The sequence below is a fragment of the Tiliqua scincoides genome, chromosome 2 (assembly GCF_035046505.1).
Source record: "Tiliqua scincoides isolate rTilSci1 chromosome 2, rTilSci1.hap2, whole genome shotgun sequence".
NCBI classification, from domain to species: domain Eukaryota; kingdom Metazoa; phylum Chordata; class Lepidosauria; order Squamata; family Scincidae; genus Tiliqua; species Tiliqua scincoides.
The window spans coordinates 101,298,267-101,315,877 of NC_089822.1; the positions used below are offsets into that span (position 1 = coordinate 101,298,267).

The 17,611-nt window shown below is 45.5% G+C and overlaps 2 protein-coding genes across 2 annotated transcripts; both read left to right on the top strand.

Annotated features, from left to right (window-relative positions):
• The first annotated feature begins 10,469 nt into the window (after nucleotides 1-10,469).
• LOC136638604 (olfactory receptor 10AC1-like) lies at nucleotides 10,470-11,459 on the top strand. The gene has a single exon (XM_066612640.1). The coding sequence runs from the start codon at nucleotides 10,470-10,472 to the stop codon at nucleotides 11,457-11,459; it is 990 nt and encodes a 329-aa protein (XP_066468737.1).
• A 4,160-nt stretch (nucleotides 11,460-15,619) lies between these two features.
• Nucleotides 15,620-16,264, top strand: LOC136638605 (taste receptor type 2 member 8-like). Its single transcript, XM_066612641.1, has one exon. The coding sequence runs from the start codon at nucleotides 15,620-15,622 to the stop codon at nucleotides 16,262-16,264; it is 645 nt and encodes a 214-aa protein (XP_066468738.1).
• Nucleotides 16,265-17,611: the final 1,347 nt, after the last annotated feature.

Below are 17,611 nucleotides of genomic sequence, written 5' to 3' on the forward strand. Positions count from 1 at the left end.
AGCATTCTGCACACAAGCACTTTGCGCAAACAGCCTGCTCTCCTCACAATATTTACTGCAAGACATTTTGTTTGATGTTTGTTAACACCAGTCTCCTCAGAATTCTCATTTTAGGTGCTCTGTCTCAAACAAACACCTAAGTGGGACCTTCACTTCACCATCCCAATAGGGCGAGCCAGGACTGGTGAGCCCACACAGTTAAGCAAAGAACTAGAGGAAGTCCCATGGTGCAGCACATTGATGCTGCATATCTGTCTCATGGCTCTACTCCCCACTGCAGAAAGGACAAATATATTTATGGCCAAAACTGCATTGCTTAACCATTCCTTCCGTTTAAGACAGCTACTAACAGCCTGCTCTCTCACGGTGGATGCCAAGTACTCCACCCATTGCCACTACTTGCCAAACACTCATCTGAGCACTTTGGGGGAGTGGGAATTGTAGCATTGCATCATGGAGCAGAACAGCCTTTCCTCACAGAGTCCCAGTGCAACCTCCTTCACAGGGTAATGCCCTGTGCACTGAGCTCCAACAGGGCACCTCTGCACGTGTACTCAGGTGGCACAACTTTCTCTCACCAACACGGTGCATGCATCTCACAAAGAGATGCCCGTGTTGCTGCTGCCACTGTTCCTGACTGTGTTTCCCTTTGCACAGGCAGCTGTCCAACAGGAGACTATGCAGACTAGGATATGGGACCCTCCACATGGCCCATTGTGCTGCCCTGTGCAGACTGCAAGGGAAGCCCACAGCATGCCTGGCAGCTGCGGCCAGTGTGATTCTACCAGCTCCTCTGTGGGATTGCTAAACTACTCCTTCCAGACAGGCCCCTGTAGCTTTGCAAGCTCCATGATAGACAATGAGTGCAGTCAGACCTCACTGACACACTGCCATCTGTTGGAAAACTTGCAAGGGTACAAAAGACCTGCTGGGATTAGATATCAGCAACTCCACACCTGCTGTTTCTCTTTCAGATGCTGCTCCATCATTGATGCACTTGAATAAAACTTTGACTTGCTCACGTTTCTGGTGAGCATGGAGGGATCCCATCTCCTCACCCTGATTGTTTCATGCCTCAGCTGGCCTCAGGATGGGCCTCCGCAGGGGATAGAGGTGGATCAGTTCATCTACCAGGGTTCAGGGTCTCCCTTTCTGGCATCATGGGCTCCGAGGGGAGGAAGGCATGCCCTATGCTGGTCTCGTTTCACATGTTCACTGCTGCCATGATGCATGAGATTATAACAGCTGGAGAACCTACCTGGGCTTGATTTGTAGCTTCTCCCTGCAGAAGCTGGGAAGGCATGAGAGGCTGTGCAGCCAGGAAAAGATGACTGCACAGTGAAAAGGGAAACATCTGGAAAAGGAAGGGTTCTACGAGTTTCCTCATAGAAGAATACTTGTAAAAACCTCATTTGGAAAAAAGGGGAGGGAGTTATGGCCAGCCTGCCAATGTGAACCACCTTGAATCTAAGCAAAAGGGCAATAAATAAATAACTATATATAAATAAATAAGCAAATGCTTTGAGACCAATCAGAAGCAGTAGTTTCAAGGAAAAGGGAGTTGTAGGAATAGTCCTCCCAGCACTATCAATATTTTAATGCAGTGGTTCTCGCACTTTTAGCACTGGGACCCACTTTTTAGAATGAGAATCTGTCAGGACCCACCAGAAGTGATGTCATGACCGCAAGTGATGTCATCAAGCAGGACGATTTTTAACAATCTTAGGCTGCAAACCTACCTACACTTACCCAGAAGTAAGTCCCATTTACTACCGTTAAAAGCATATACAGAGTAGCCTGTTAAAAGTACAGATCTGTCACATTTCCCCAAATGCAGTCACACACCATGGGAGCATCAACTCTGATGTATTAAAAATAAAAAAAAAATTGAAATGAAGGGGGACCCACCTGAAATTGGCTCATGACCCACCTAGTGGGTCCCAACCCACAGTTTAAGAAACACTGTTATAACGAATACATACCAATGTTTTGCCAGATTCCTGGTCCAAGCTTCACTTAGAGAATTATGTCCTCTTTAAGCTAATTAGCTCCCCTTCTTTCCCCAACAATGACCCTAGTTCTGCACTGCTGGAACCCACCACCAGGATATCTTACCTGTTCATCCTGCAGAGGTCCTCCTTCCTCTTCTCTCCTGCCAGCAGCTTCTCCAGCCACTACAGCAACACCTTGGTCCTCAGCAGGTCTTGGGCGTGGCAGCCACACAACAGTCTCCAAAGTCCATTCACTCTTCTGTCCTTTAGTCAGTCCGTCAGCAGTTCCAGTAGTCCATCAATTCCTTCAGCTTTCCTCCTTCTACTTCCCACCCAACTCACCCTTCCTCAAGTGCTGCTTTTATCTCTTAATGACCTGGTTGCCCCTAGTGGCTGCAGCTGTGCAGCGTACCCACTGCCAGTTAGAGCCCTGGGATTAACCCTATGCTTGCCTGCCTGAGCAAGGGGCCACTGTTCACATCTCCTCAAGGAATCTTGTGCGTTTCCATTACAACCAAAGAGTTTATAATCAGAAGTCAATTCCTGTTCTTGAAGAACAGCACAGTTGGCAGCAGCTCCCACTGCTGTGTTACTTTTCCTTAGAGGCTGCCTCTGGAACATTCTGCTCATTGATGATGGCCACTGCTGGCTCTTCCTGTCCAGGGGCCACATTATTAAGGGGGCTGGATAAGGAGCTTCTGTGGGGCCAGTGGACTGCATTTAGAAGAAATTGAAATTTAATACAAATAAAATGGAAGAACTGTTGGTACTTGATACGTCCCTGGGAGATTCCAGTCCTTTCTCAATGCAAAGGAATTGACCCCATAACAGCTCCTGACACTTCTTATTGCTCAGAGGAGTGGGGACACCAAGACAAGGCAACTGAAGTCAATAAATAATACAATGTAATAAAATTTGTTCCTCACATTTATTCCATAGCATTCAACACCCTTCCTATTATCCATAATAATCATGTCTATTGCAGTGTTTGGAGAAGGATCACACAGGGAGAACTTCAGCTGCTTGACAGCCCAATCCTGAACTGCCCGTAGCTCCCAGGCTTGGTGGCTCCGAGGAGGGCTGCCGCCGAATTCTACGCCACCTATGCTACCGTGGGAAGCACCGCGGGAGAAGGGGACATCTGTCCCCTTCCCCTGAGTAAGGGAAGCAGCCCGGCAATGGGGCTACTCTCTTTAGCGCCGACCAAAAGTTCAGCGCTAAAGTAAAGGCGCTCGTGTAGGGTGCGCAATCCTGCACGAGTGCCCTGGATCCTGTGGAGTACAGCTCCGTGGATCCGCCTCCCTCCCTCCCCTGACATGCCTCTCACCTGCCCCCACCAGCCTTCCCCTCCCCGGAACGCCTCCCCCACACCCCTGCCTCCCGTTCCGCAGTCCGGCGGTCCAGGAGACCACTGAGCCGCAGAACCTGGGCCACTACCCAGCGCTAGCCCAGCACCGGCTGGCGCTGGGCTAGTACCGGTGGTGAGCCCTGCAAACGTGCCTTACAGCACGTTTGCAACTGTGGTCCGCAGCACAAAGCAGTGCCGTGGACCACAGAATTCGGCTCTTAGACTAATGCCCTTGACCAGTGACCACCAGTGGTAATTGTGGTGGTGTCTGGTGGTACTCGCTGACACCTAGCAACACAGTGTGACAAGCTATGGTAGGAAGCTCACCTCACCTCAGCTTGGCAGGCAGCGCATGCACTTTTCATGTGCTAGAAAAAGCTCTCCCATCTGCCCTGAGCCTCTTACTGGTGTTTGTTGCGTTGCATCTGGCCTCCCAATCCGGAAATAAGTGGTAATCACATAATCACCATTTTTTTCTGGTGGTACATCCAGTAGGTGGACCATACAAAGTGGTACATTGGGGGACAAACTTTGAGAAACACTGCCTTTGACCCAAATGAAAACTCCTTTTTTATGGTACTTTCTAATTAAATGTCCCCATTCAGTTATGCCCTGATATTCATTCATTCATTCATTCATTCAATTTGTACCCTGCCCTTCTCCCCAGAGGGCACCCAAGGCAGCTAACAATTAAGAGCCCAATCCTGTGCTTGGCGGCATGGCTTCATGCCTCACCACTGGGCTCCTGCCCATGCTAGCCCAGCACCAGCCAGTGCTGGGCTAGCGTGGGGCAGTCACTCAGCTTCCGCGACTCGGCGGTCTCCCAGACTGCTGAGGCGCGGCACAGTAGGTGGGGGCAGGGACAGGGGCAGAGAGGAAGCATTCCAGGAAGGGGGGAGGACTGCAGGGGGCGGAGAGAGGGCGGGGAGAGGTGTGCCGAGGGGAGGGAGGGAGGCGTGCCAGGGGGAGGGAGGGAGGTGGGTCCACGAAGCTCCGCAGGATCCAAGGCACTCAGGGAGGGTTCTGCGCCCTACACAAGCACCTTTACCATTGCGGGGCTGCTTACCTTACCCAGGAGAAGGGGGCAAAAGTCCCCTTCTCCCAAGGCTCCACCCACAGTAGCCCAGGGCACACAGGATCTGGCGGCAGCCCTTCTCAGGGCCGCCGAGCCTGGGCGCCCCGGGCAGCTCAGGATTGGGCTGCCCAGTACATTAAAAGATGGTACTTAAAAACTAGAAAATACAGATAAAAGTTTAAAATAAATAAAAGCCAAACAGCAGCAGCAATAAAACAATCAGTTAAAAAAACATTAATTACTAACTAAAAAGCAAAGCTTTCTGGAATAAAAAAGTGTTCAGGCCTCACCAGAAGGTTAGCAATGAAGGAGCTGTTTTCAACCCAAAGGGGGAGGGAATTCCACAGTACAGTTGTATTCACTGACTACACTGCATCAGTACAGAAAACATATTGGTTGTATTGGTTGGGCTGGACTGGGGAGGTGCATGGGTAACGACTATGGCTGTATCTGTTGACACTATACCACCTATATCACCTACCTAGTACAGGCATGCCCCAAAATTTGCAGCGGTTCTGTTCCAGAACCTCTTGCAGCTAAGTGAAACTGTAGATAACCAGGGACACCCCCCCCCACCCTCAGGAGGCAAGGGGAGATAGGCTTAGCTCATCTCCAGAGGGTCTTCTGAGGCCTACACGCAACCACCCATGGCCGCTGTGGGCCTCAGAATGTCCACAAAGGCAACTTCCAGTTTTACAATAAAACCGGAAGTAACATTTTTAATGCCTTGTAAAGCTTTAGGAGGTCTGGGAAAGGCATTAAAAACATATAGTGCCTTAAAACATCACTTTCAATTTTATCCGGAAACTGGAAGTCACGTTTTTTTTCCGCCTTTTCAACCTTTCTGAGTCCTGCAGTGGCCATGGGAGGTTGCAAGCGGCCTCTGCAGGCCTCAGAAGACCCTCTGGAGGTGAGGGGAGCCTAGCTACCCTTGCCTCCAGAGGGGTCATGCAGAGGGGGGGAGACCTGCAGACCCAATCTGTAGATATCTGAAACTGCAGATTCAGATGTCTGCTGAAAAGGAGGGCCCTTGTGCACTTTTAAAGATATAATTTATAATTAGAATTTATAAAAATTCACCCTTGGAATAAAAACACATAACACCGCTTTCTGCACTTTTCTCCCTTGGGGAAAAAATGAAATCTGAAAAAAAAAAAGTTTAAGAACACTTCTACCTATAAGGGTTATTTAATTTAGCATGACCAGAAAATGAAAGATTAGGTTCCAAGGGACATTACAAAATAATAACTGGTTGCTTCCTTCCCCCCATCCTAACAAGGCCAGCCATAGTTCAGATTTGGTGAGGACAGATAAAGATAAAACAATCTCGCAAAATTAGGATTGTCAATAAATATTTGCCCTTGTGCCTTGTTAGCAGAAAACAGCAACCTCTCTTTCCTTGGGTACTTCAGAGTTGAATAATGTTTCTGTGTAGGGTTCTCAAGGGAAGACAGGGGTTAGCGAAAGCAAGGAAAGGGAAGGATGGATCTTTTCACAAACTGGTTATAAGGACAGGAAAGTAAGAGAAATAAGAGCAGGGCTTTTCATCTGTGGCTGAAGTGATGAGAAGAAAAGAACAAGGCATAAGCCAAACTTCTCAGCACAACTTCGTGAAAAGAATAACTATCTTACTTTTTTCCCATTTGAGATTTGGCAAAGGTAAGGTTGGGAAAATGCATCTGTATTCCAATTTGTGGCAGGGGGTGGAAGCCGTAGCACCAAAGTAGCAGCTGAGGAAACGGTTAAGAATTCCCCACATCACTTCACTGCAAATCGTATCTCCCAGAGTTTTCATACAAGAAACTGCTGTTCACTTTTTAACATACACCTTCTGTGTAACCAGTAGTTCAGCCCTATGGTGACATAGGGGATACACACAAGTGGAGGTCTTTGAGCCAAACTAGATGTGGTACCTGAGATCCCCAAGCAGATCCCCTGGTGTCTTTTTTATCTCTTCAAAGAAAACATGTGCCCCCCCCCCCAAAAAGATAGGAGTTTGACTTCCACTCCATCCCTACCATTTTTCAAATTGAAATCTCCACAAAGGTGCTCCTGGTTCTGCCAGGAGAAAAGGACTGATGCCCACGTTGGGGAGAGGGAATAGGAAATGTGGATGAGGAAAACAGCAATATATCTTTATAGTGTGACTGGACTTGGCTGCTTTTACTCACATGGCAATCAGTTTCATTGAAATAGATTTCTTTTTGTGTGTGTTGGGGATCAGGGGGTTGTTCTTGCAAACCTGAGTAGTCATTTCAGGTAGACCTTGCCCTGCCTGAAGCTGCTGCTTCATTTCCCCAGTAACATGCCTGAAGAAATACAGTAGATACTCGCCTACTACTCGCCAAATGGTTGCAAAGCAGGTCTGTTTTTTGAAACACCAGGATGGGAATCCTCGTTTCCATCTGAAGCAGGCTACAATTCAATGCACCCTTACTTAAGAATAACACCCATGGAAAGCAGTGAGTCTACTTCTGAATAAAAAGGGTTGCAAATATATGCAGCTGCATCTCTCTACTGTGAATTGAATTGCACACTCCCAGTTATGTGTTATGGGTTGTATGTTGTACGTAGAGCTTCTGGCTTAACACACCAGACACCTTAAAGGTGGATTTGATTCCTGGTTCTCCTGCAGTGGTTCCCAACCTTTTTCACTTGCATATCGCTTGGCAGCCTATTTCCATAAATTGTACCCTTCATATTAGCAAAATGTTTGTAATTAATAATACAAGCCCTCGTCTCCTCTCTATGAAAGCCCAGACTTCATGTATTTATCACAGTGTTTTCTCTTTTTATCTGTTTGAAGAACAGAAGACTCTGCCTTTGCACTGTTTTGCACCAGAAGTGTGCTGAGAAATTCTGGGTGATTGATCACTTTCCATATTATGTTTCAGCTTTTTTACTGTGCTGGTTTTCAATCACTGGTTCATACATGAATTGATGACCAAAAACTACCTATTGGTGGGGCTTTCACAGCCAACTAGCTACCTCCCTTCCTGCCTTGCTGGTCCTTGCAAGGCATTCTGGAGCATGACCTGCTTTTTTCTACCATTATTCCATTCTTTTTCAAGTACCCCTAAAGGTCCTGTTGAGTGTCCCTGTGAATACATGAATACCAGGTTGGGAACCACGGTTTTACTGGTATGTTGTTTACAGTGCACTTACTCTGACAATGCTTACAAAAAGGTGATGAAGACAAGAATTTAAAAAGAATAAAAATGTATCTTATGATCTTTTACTATGTTTTTAATAGAGACTACAGTTCTTAGGTAACAATTAGTGGTGGGTTATTTTTCAGGATCTGGCCTTGAGTAAAATCAGACAAAACTATAGTCAGACATCCTCCCTAAGTTTAACCCCTGACTTATCTGAGGGTCATAGAAAATTCCATGATTCCTCTTTCTGTCACAGGCATAGTGAGGCAGGCAAAAACAGCCAGGTTGGATTTATAGCGATATTATGTGGTCGGCACTTTCTGTTCTTTTGTGTCCATCTTTTTAGTTTAGAAACAAGATATCCAGGATGAGGTGGGGAGTGATACAAGTCTATAAAATTAGGAATGGTACGGAGAGCATAACAAGGGAGACATTTTATCGTCTCACCTAAAACTAGATGCAATTGATTGACACTCGCATTCAACACTGGCAAAAGGAGTTGTATCTTCATACAACGCATAATTAGCTGACAGGATCCATTGCTTTATAGTATGATTGTGGCCACTAGCACAAATAAAGGAGAGGACCATATAAGATTGATAGAACAAAGGTCTGTCAACAGTTGTTTACCAAGAGAACCTCAATGCCCAGAGACAGAGTACCTCAGAATGGCAAGAGCTAGGCACATAAAGCATAGAGGGAGAGGTACTGCCTCCTTACCCTGCTCAAGAGCTTCCCAGACACATCTGGGCAGCCACTGTTGGTAAGAGGAAGCTGGGTTAGATGGACCCTTATTCCGATCCAGCAGATTTCTTCTTCTGTTCATTGCCTTGCAAGTTTTCACTGGTCAGGTTCCTCTGAATCTTCTTCTTTTTGCACGGAGTCCATTGTTCTTCATTTAAAAATCCAGGAAAGAGGACAGGGAATTCAGAAATCCCTTCAAAAGCAACACTTTCCACTTATCCATACTACTTTTTACCAGTCTTTTTCAGCTGCCATTTGTTAACCAAACTAGACGCATGTCTGCCCTATTCACAGGATGGGGGGGAGCGAGCAGTGGGCTTTAACCTTCAGAAATGTCATGCCTAGCTTGATCCTAGTTATAGCTCAAAATATGTAGTTCCATACTGCCACAGAATGCTAGCACACATCTCATGCTTTGTTTGGTTAAGGCAGGGGTGACTAACCTGCAGCACGCAGGCCACTAGTGGCGCACACACACTTTCTAAGTGGCACATGCAAAGTTGCCATGTATTTTTGAAAAACATTTTAATAATAACAAAGAAAACAGCGCAGCAGTTTATGATCTGATTTCTTTGCTACTCCTTACACAGAATTCCCCACAGAACACAGAGGTTCTAACACTGCAAGATGCTGAGATAGATCTGGCATAAGGGGCAGATCTGGTGTAAATCCCTGAACAGACAGAAGGTGGAGAGGGCTGAAAGATGGGGAATGGGATCCTGTGCATGCAACTACTGCCAGATCTACCCCCTCACTTCCCCAACATAATCCCCAGTAACTCCTCTGAAATACCCTATCAGTTCCTATCAGTGAGGGTGAATTTTTGCTTTCTTGAAGGCTATTACGGTATATTCTCCAGATATTAATCCAAGGGCTGAAAGGACAGGTTGGTAATATCCTTTGCCCTTTTAGAATACACAAGATGACACACATATTCATTAAAAATATACAGGTGACTCACTGATGCTTTTTTAATGAATGAAACTGGGCAAAATCTATTACCCCATCCCAATCACTTTGGGAAAGTTGATTCCAGATAGTTGACTCAAAGCTGGCCACTCTTTCTCTAGACCAGAGGTTCTCAAACTGGAGTGCCATGATACACCAGCCTGAGAAGAGCTGCCTCTGGCCCCTTAAGTGGTGGGGGAAGGGGTAGGTCAGTGACATGGCCTGTTAAGGGGGAAAGCAACGACATCCCCAGGATTGTGCTGCTGCCAGGAATGGAAGGGGGTTTTTTTATTATTATTATTAAGAGTATTTATATACCGCTTTTCAACTAAAAGTTCACAAAGCGGAGCCAGTGCCAGAGTCCTGGGGTGGTCTTGGGGGTCCAGGGAACCCTCCACTGGGCTCCCTGCACCTCCAAACAGCTTAAACTAACAAAAACAAAAAACAAAAAAACAGGCACTTCAGTTTTTACTGTAAAACCGGAAGTGCCTTCCTTTTTTGTATGTGGTTTGGTGTTATGGGGAGACCTGTGGAGGGCTCCCTGGATCCCCAGAATAACCCAGGATACTTTCCCTGGCAGCAGCACAATCCTGGGGATCCTGGGGATAAGGGGCTGCCTTAGTCCCTCCCTGCACACACTTAGGTCTCAAACTCCCAAGGAGTTTGAGAACCAAGGCTCTAGAGCAGCAATTTTCAACCAGTGTGCCACGAACGGTCTGTCGGTGCGCTGTAGGAGTTTGGGGTTGGGTCATTTATTAGTAGGGTCATTGGGGGATGTGAGCCCCCCCCCCAGCAGCATGGTGTGCCTTGTCAGTTGTCAAAAAAATTGATGGTGTGTTTTGACAATTTCAGCACCTTGTCAGTGTGCCGTGAGATGAGAAAAGTTGATAATTGCTGCTGTAGAGGGTTTTCCCAATTTAAAATATTTTGGACTGCCCTTGAACAACCCAACACATTTCTGAGGGAATCAGGGTTGGCAAAGAGTGTTGCAGGCAGCCTCCAGGACATTTCTAATGTTGATGTCTTTCAGTGGTGACAAAGTTGATCTGAGAACATGGAGTCTGCAGTTGGGGAGGAGAGATACAAGGTAAGTGATGTAACCACAAGTGTACATGCATTAGGAACAGGAAGAGGCAAGCACTGATGGCCTCTCTAGTTTATGCTTTGCATCTCCGCTTCTTTCATTGCAGGTATTATGTGGAAACCACATGGACAGGAGTAATCATACAACTGGTGCAACTGTGGACTTCCTGCTGTTTGGGTTCTCTGACCTGCTCCGCTTGCGGCCCCTCCTCTTTTTCATCTTCCTCATAGTGCACCTGGCTACTCTTGCAGGAAACCTTCTCATTCTTCTGGCTGTGATTGCTGAGCCCTCCCGCCCTCCTATGCTTCTTTTCCTCTGTCAGCTCTCAGCGATTGAACTCTGCTACACCCTTGTCATTGTCCCCAAGACGCTGGTTGATCTGGCTAACCCAGCAGGTAGCAGCATTTCCTTTGTGGCCTGTGCTACTCAAATGCATTTTTTTGTGGCTCTAGGAGGGGCTGAATGTTTCCTCCTGGCAGCCATGGCTTATGATCGCTATGTGGCCATCTGCCAGCCCCTGCACTACATAGCAATGATGAGCCAGGGCTTCTGCCTTCAGCTTGCAGCAGTCTGCTGCCTGGGGGGCTTTGCAGTCTCACTGGGCCTGACCGTAGCTGTCTTCCGCCTGCCTTTCTGCAGCTCCCATCACATCGATCACTTCTTCTGCGATGTTCCTGCTCTACTCCATGTGGCCTGCACCAGGAGCTACATTAGTGAGCTGCCTCTTCTTGCAGCCTGCATCATCCTTCTCCTGTTCCCCATTTTGCTCATCCTCTCCTCCTACACTTGCATCACAATAGCTGTGATGCGAATTCGAGGCTCTGCTGGCCGAAGCAAAGCTTTTTCTACTTGTGCCTCGCATTTGACTGTCACGCTTTTGCACTATGGTTGTGCCACGTTCATGTATGTCCGACCCAAATCCAACTACTCTCCTGGCCGTGACAAGGTGATCTCTCTTGTCTACACCAATATTACTCCCTTGCTTTACCCGCTGATTTACAGTCTAAGGAACAAAGAAATCAAAGGAGCCATGAGGAAGCTTCTGCAAAAAAGATTAGCCCAGTCAAACTGGTACACTTTCAAGAGAGAGCATGCACAATTTGCAACCCACTAAGATGAATGCAGCCCAAAAGGTATAAATGATGACAAGATGCTCATTAAGAGCCCAATCCTATGCAATCCTATCCTATTCAGAAGTAAGTCCCATTATAGTCAATAGGACTTATTCCTAGATAAGTGTGGATAGGATTACAGCTTCAGTCTGTGGTTTTAGCTGCCTGGCGTGGGAAGATGGTAGTGGTTGTGAAGCACTTTGTCAGCCAATGCATACATTAATCTTTGTGGATCACAAGTTGTGTAAGGTCACCTCAATAGTATGGTGTCTGCTATAAAAAAAATTTGCTAGGAAATATAACAAACCCCTCATTACATGAAACAGCTTAGCTGAGCGACATTTTGCAGATACAATGGAGGCAAAGTAAACCCTCTTCACTGCCATCAACCTCATGGAGTAGGCTCTAAAATGAGCTCTAGCCCATTTTCAGTCAAATTCATCTTGAGCCTTCCTCCATTATCACTCAAGATCACTATTAAGTTGTTTCATTGTCTGAAGCTCCTCAGTATGGCAGAGCTATGGCCCTTCCCCTTGCCATGAATTTGAACCAAAGGGAAAAAAAAAATGAGATTATATACTACAGGTTGAGTCTCATTATTTGAAAGGGTTCCCAGAACTCAAGTGAATGACAAAAATTGCACTATAGCAAATCAATTTAAAAAACAAAGTTCCTTTGCTCTGGTGATTTAAAAACAGCCTTGCTGACCTTTGTGATGTTAAGATAGAGTCATTAAGACAACAATCAGCCTCTCTCCAGGCCCTTAGAAATAATTATGTTCAGGGGGAAGGGAGGGGGTTGCTTGGAGAGAGAATGATTGATGGATTGTCAGCTGAATGCCCTCTCTTTAACTATTGTAAAGGACTGTTTTCCTTTAATTTAAAGGACCCTTCTCATCATGTTGAGATAAAAATCTCTACAACAGTAAGAAAAAGCATTTTAAAGGGGTGCATTTTTCCCCTTCTCCAGGGATCAGCACATTCCTTCTCATTTGCAGTGGCCATTCCTGTTGACTGAAATCCTCTTATAACAATGTTGGACCTGCATATTGCTTGAGCTCTAGGATTACAGTCTTAATTATTGACTAACTGATTGGTGATCAAATGGGGCTGCTAGGAGTTCAAGTCTTCTCTTTAAAAAGTGGAAATCTTGGTCACCTGAGTAGGAGAAACATGTACTCTGGCAAAACAAATGACAAGGTTCTTTTTTGCTTATTTTTAATTTTTGTGTTTTAACAAAACCAAAAAAGAGAGAATAAAGGGGAACTAAAATTTAAAAGAAACATACAGTATATTGGTCTAAAAATTCGCTAAAGAGATACAGCCTGGTAAATAAAAAGTTTTAAATTATTATTTGTTTAGTTCAAGTATCATTTTTGTGAACATGTTGTAAAGCTTACCTTCATTCTTCAGTTGTGGTTAAGTGTTGTAGTTATATGGCCCCCAAACAGTTAAACCTTAAAACTTTTATTTTGGGATGGAGCTGGACTCCACCCTTGGATTTTTCTTTCTTGTTGCTTTTGGTTGCTAGCTTAGAGCCCAATTCTGTGGTTGGCGGCATGGAGCCGTCGGAGCCACAGTCACAAACATGCCTTATGTGGAAGGTGATTCATTTCTGCACACAGCCAGGTCATCAGAAGAGCAAAGGAAACAACTACTGGCAGGCTGAGTTTGGAGGCAGCCTGGGAGGCAGGGGAGAGGCTTGATTTGATCTGAGAGAGACTCAGAGGCTGGGCTAGAAAAAAGAAAAACTGGAAGCCAGCAGCATCCTTTAGGCCCTGAAATTCCAGGAGGATTGATGTCACCTGTTGTGGGTAAGAAGAGCTCTGTCATCTACCACCAATAAATATGCAAGAACTTAGATTTGCCAGGTTTGATGTTATGTGAAACCTCCAAAGGCAAGGGGCTGTGTGCTGCCTTTGTTAGGCTCAGAATGCCCATTTTGGGCAAAAAGACCTGACTTCCGGATTCCCGGAAGTCACATCTTTTTGTCTGAAACCAGCAGTGGACCTAGCATGTTGTGGAAAGGGCAAATGCCCCAGGCGCTGAGTCAGCGGGCCTTTAGGACCATGTGGGAAGCATCATTGAGGTTCCCCACACAGTCAGAAACTGTGCTTCCGGTTTGCAGGAAGCAGAGTTTAAGACCATGAGGAAGCCTTAGGGGGCTTCTCCGGTCAGCTTCTCTGGTCGAGGCTCCGTTTTGCTCCAGGGGAGTGGGGGGGGCGGCTTCACACAGGGGGCAACTTCACAGACCTTTACCCTGGATGTGGGGCTGGGTGGGTTCACCACTGTCTGAAATGGCCAGACTGAGTCTTGTAGAGGCAGCACGCGGATGCACGCTGCCTCTGCAAGGCTCAGGAAAGCCTCCTGAGACAAGGAGAGAAGGAGAGAGCAGCTCCCCTTGGCTTCAGAGGCTGGAGGGGGTGAACAGGAACCAGTGGTGGCTGTTGCATATGCATTCATGGTTGGAATGTCGCTAAGCAATGCTCACCGGTGAGTGTGCGTGGTGTTTCTGTGTTATGTGTTTCTGTGTAGCGCCACCTAGTAAAATTCCCAGAAGATTCCCCACGAGACATACACCAGGAAACCCATGATCATCTAATACCACTTGTTCCCACTTTTAGTCAGCAAAAATTTAGAGTCCCTTTAATTGGGTGGCTCAGCTATATTAGAGACAGGGGAATCCATCTTTGCCTGGTCACATTTTCTGGGGACATGCTGTCCTGCTGAGCAATGACAGCCCTGATCAGCGGGACCCATAGAACAGACAATGTAGTTAGTATCTTATATAGAGTTAGAAGTTATTTTCTTGTTGCTTTGAAATGTATGTATTCTTTACCCTTTACTCACCTTCTTGAGGTTTCCCTCCCTTTAGGGTGGAGGACCTTCTTGCCTACTAATTCCGGACAAGTATAAGCAACAAATGTACAGCCAATAGCTAAGATTAAATGAGGGATGCTGAATCAGTCATCGTAGAGGGCTACATTCTCCATTCCTGAGATTATTCACCTCACAAAGTAGAAAAACCTGCATGCAGGTAAAACCTCAAGAAAAGATGGAGGCAGGTGGAAGAAGGGAGAAGATTGGCATCAAATTAAGAAGGTGATTCACGGTCACAACATCCGGTCTACGAGCACAAGTCTGCTGTTTGGCTCCTGCTGTCTTCACACCAAGTCCTCCAATTTAAACAACATGTGTTGTAGTCACTACAAAAAAAAATGGAATCAGTGTACAACAGCAAAATATGGTTCCTCTCATTCTCACAAAAAATTCACTCTGGGTCCCCAAGTGGCAGACATCCAAATTGTACACATCTGACTTACAGACGGCCCTTCAACACTTTCACATAGTCACAGTCCGTCTACTGTGGTGTTTTTGTCCAGGTGCAAAAGGGTTGGACCAGCAAGAGCTGTTTTGGTTTATGTACATTTCAGCTTGTGAAGTGAAGAACTTTATTATGGTCATAAGACCAGCCACATATAAAATATCAAAATATATACATATACAAAAGTATGCAATATATTATGATTAAGTTTCAGCTTATAGACAGCCCCCTGGAATGAAACTGGTAGGTATCTTGGGAATTATCTGTATGTAAAATGTATTGCTTGAACCCTGTTGTGACACAAGCATGGAAAGAGATACCAGGCTTTGGCATGCAAATTTCAATATCTCCCTTTAGCTTATCCTTACAAGTACAACCACATGATGAATCTTTGCATCATTTGCAAGAGAAAACAACTGAGATTTGCATGTCATTATGTGTAGCACTACCTAGTAAAATTCCCAGCAGATTCCCCACCAGACCTATACCAGGAGACCCATCATCATCTACTATCACCTATTCCAACTTTTATCCCAGAATGGCATCTATGGACCGCAACATGTCTACACCATTAGGTATTATTGTTCTGATCATTTTTGGAATTGTGTCCATTGCCACACTACTAGGAAATGGATTTATCATAGTCGTGAACAGCCACAACTGGTTGCACAGCAGGAAACTGGTCCCTTGTGAGCTTCTCCTGACATGTCTGAGCATCTTCAGATTTTTGCTGCAGTGCGCTGTCTTGTTGGGTCAATATATTCACATCAGCTCTCCAATGGATTACATGTGTAGCTATGCATGGAAAGGAACTGGTCTGGCCTGGATATATTTCAACATGGCCAACTTTGCAGGCACCACCTGTCTCACTGTGTTCTACTGTGTGAAAGTCACCACCTTTGCCCACCCTCTCTTCCTCTGGCTGAAGTCAAGAATTGACAGGCTTGTGCCCCTTATGCTTGTAATATCCCTCATTGGTGTAGTCGCCTTTTATCTTCTTCCAGCTGTTGGTTTTTGGAGAATAAAAACATTCTGCGGTCTGACAAGAAACCTGACAGCAAACACAAGCCACACTGAGGATTCTGAAGTATTCCTATATGTGATTAAAAATTCTCCACAGTTCTTGTTCACTGCCATCAATTTCAGCATCTGCTTAACTGCAGCCATTCTTTTGATTGTTTCTCTATGGAGGCATACAAAGAATCTCAAAAAGAGTGGCGTGGGCACTAAGGACCTCAGCACTCAGGCCCATATCAAGGTCATCAAACAGCTGGTGTTCTTCCTTGTCTTCTATATTTTATATTTTGTTACCACGATAATTTCTACGACTGAGATATTAATGTTTGGAAACGTTGAGCGACTCATTTCTGACACCATCTTTTCTTTATATCCTTCTGCTCACTCAATCATCTTAATAAGGACCAATCCAAAGTTGAAAGGAGTGTGCACACGCATTCTGTCCAGCAGAGAAAGATCTTCCTAAAGCCTCTTCCAGGAAAATAGACTGTCCAGCTGAACAGGAAATCTCATGAACTTCAAGAGCTAAATGGATGGATAAAATTCTGATCCACTGAGCACAGGCTTTGCAGGCTTAACTACAAAGAGCCTTTTCATTTTTCTCATGTTCTGCTTGTGTGCTTGAATATAAGACCCCAAGAAAAGCCCTGCTGGAGGCCCACCTGGTCCATCGCTTTGTTTTCCACAGTAGCTCACTAGTTGCCTCTGGGAAGCCCACAAGGCAGGAGAGGAAAGGCATGCTTCCCGACAGTCATTGCTCTTCTACAATTGGCATTCACAGGTTTATGCCATTGAACCTGGAGGAAGCACATAGCCATCACAATCTGTAGCCATTAATAGAATATCCATGAATTCCATGAATCCCTTTTGAAAGCCATCCAAGCGGCTGGCTATCACCACATCTTGTGGCAATAAATGAAACCGATGAAATATATGCGATGTGAAGAAATATCCCTTTTGTCCATCCAATATCATTGCCAATCAGTTCCACTGTGAGGGGAGGCCTAGAACTGACTCCTTATATGGCATGCAGCCCTATCCTCCCTCAGGAGGGAAGTCTTCCTTTTGGTAGGGAATTTTGGTGGGAATTCAGATAATTCATCCCTACCAATGACCCCTTTGAACTCCTGAGGTAAACTAATACAATCATTCAAAGCCAGAAAGTTTTACCACAGCTAGGTGACCCCTGTATTCATATTATTTTTTTTATTATTATTTTAAATAATTGTAGGCTGAAATTAGATAAACAAAAAGGCAAAGCAAGTCTTTTAATATATTGTAGAAAATAGCTATAACCTTGAATTTTGGAAGTTTGCTGCAATATTTTCTATTGTAAATTGTCCTTTCCAAATATGTATTGTTTTTGATGCTTCTGCTTTATTCCTGGCGCTATAGGTGTGCCTCAATATTAACTTGAAAACCAGGGAATTCAGCTAATAAGCACCTCAGCTCTAAGAATATTTTTGCTTCCCCTTCCCCTCCCCCACTAGTTTTAGACCTTATTAATCTGATTGACTGTTAACAAACAGATTAACAAGGCCTAAAACTGATATGAGGGGGCAGGGGAAACAAGTGTTCTTAGAGAGAGTTGACGTGTTTAGTAGCTGAATTTCCTGGTTTCCAAGTTCGATTTTCATTGAGAATCAGTTTGAGGGAATGTAGTCCTAGCTACTTAATTATCTCAGTGCCAGACAGGCAGCCCAATCATGAGCTGCCTGGGGTGTGGGGCTGCCGCGGCGCCAAAAATGGCTGCTGCAGCATCCTGAGCGCAACCAGGCAGCTGCTGGTGGCTCCTCAGTGGAAGGGGACATTC

Coding starts and splice junctions, on each gene's coding strand:
- LOC136638604 (XM_066612640.1), top strand. CDS start 10,470: ATGGACAGGAGTAATCATACAACTGGTGCAACTGTGGACTTCCTGCTG.
- LOC136638605 (XM_066612641.1), top strand. CDS start 15,620: ATGGCCAACTTTGCAGGCACCACCTGTCTCACTGTGTTCTACTGTGTG.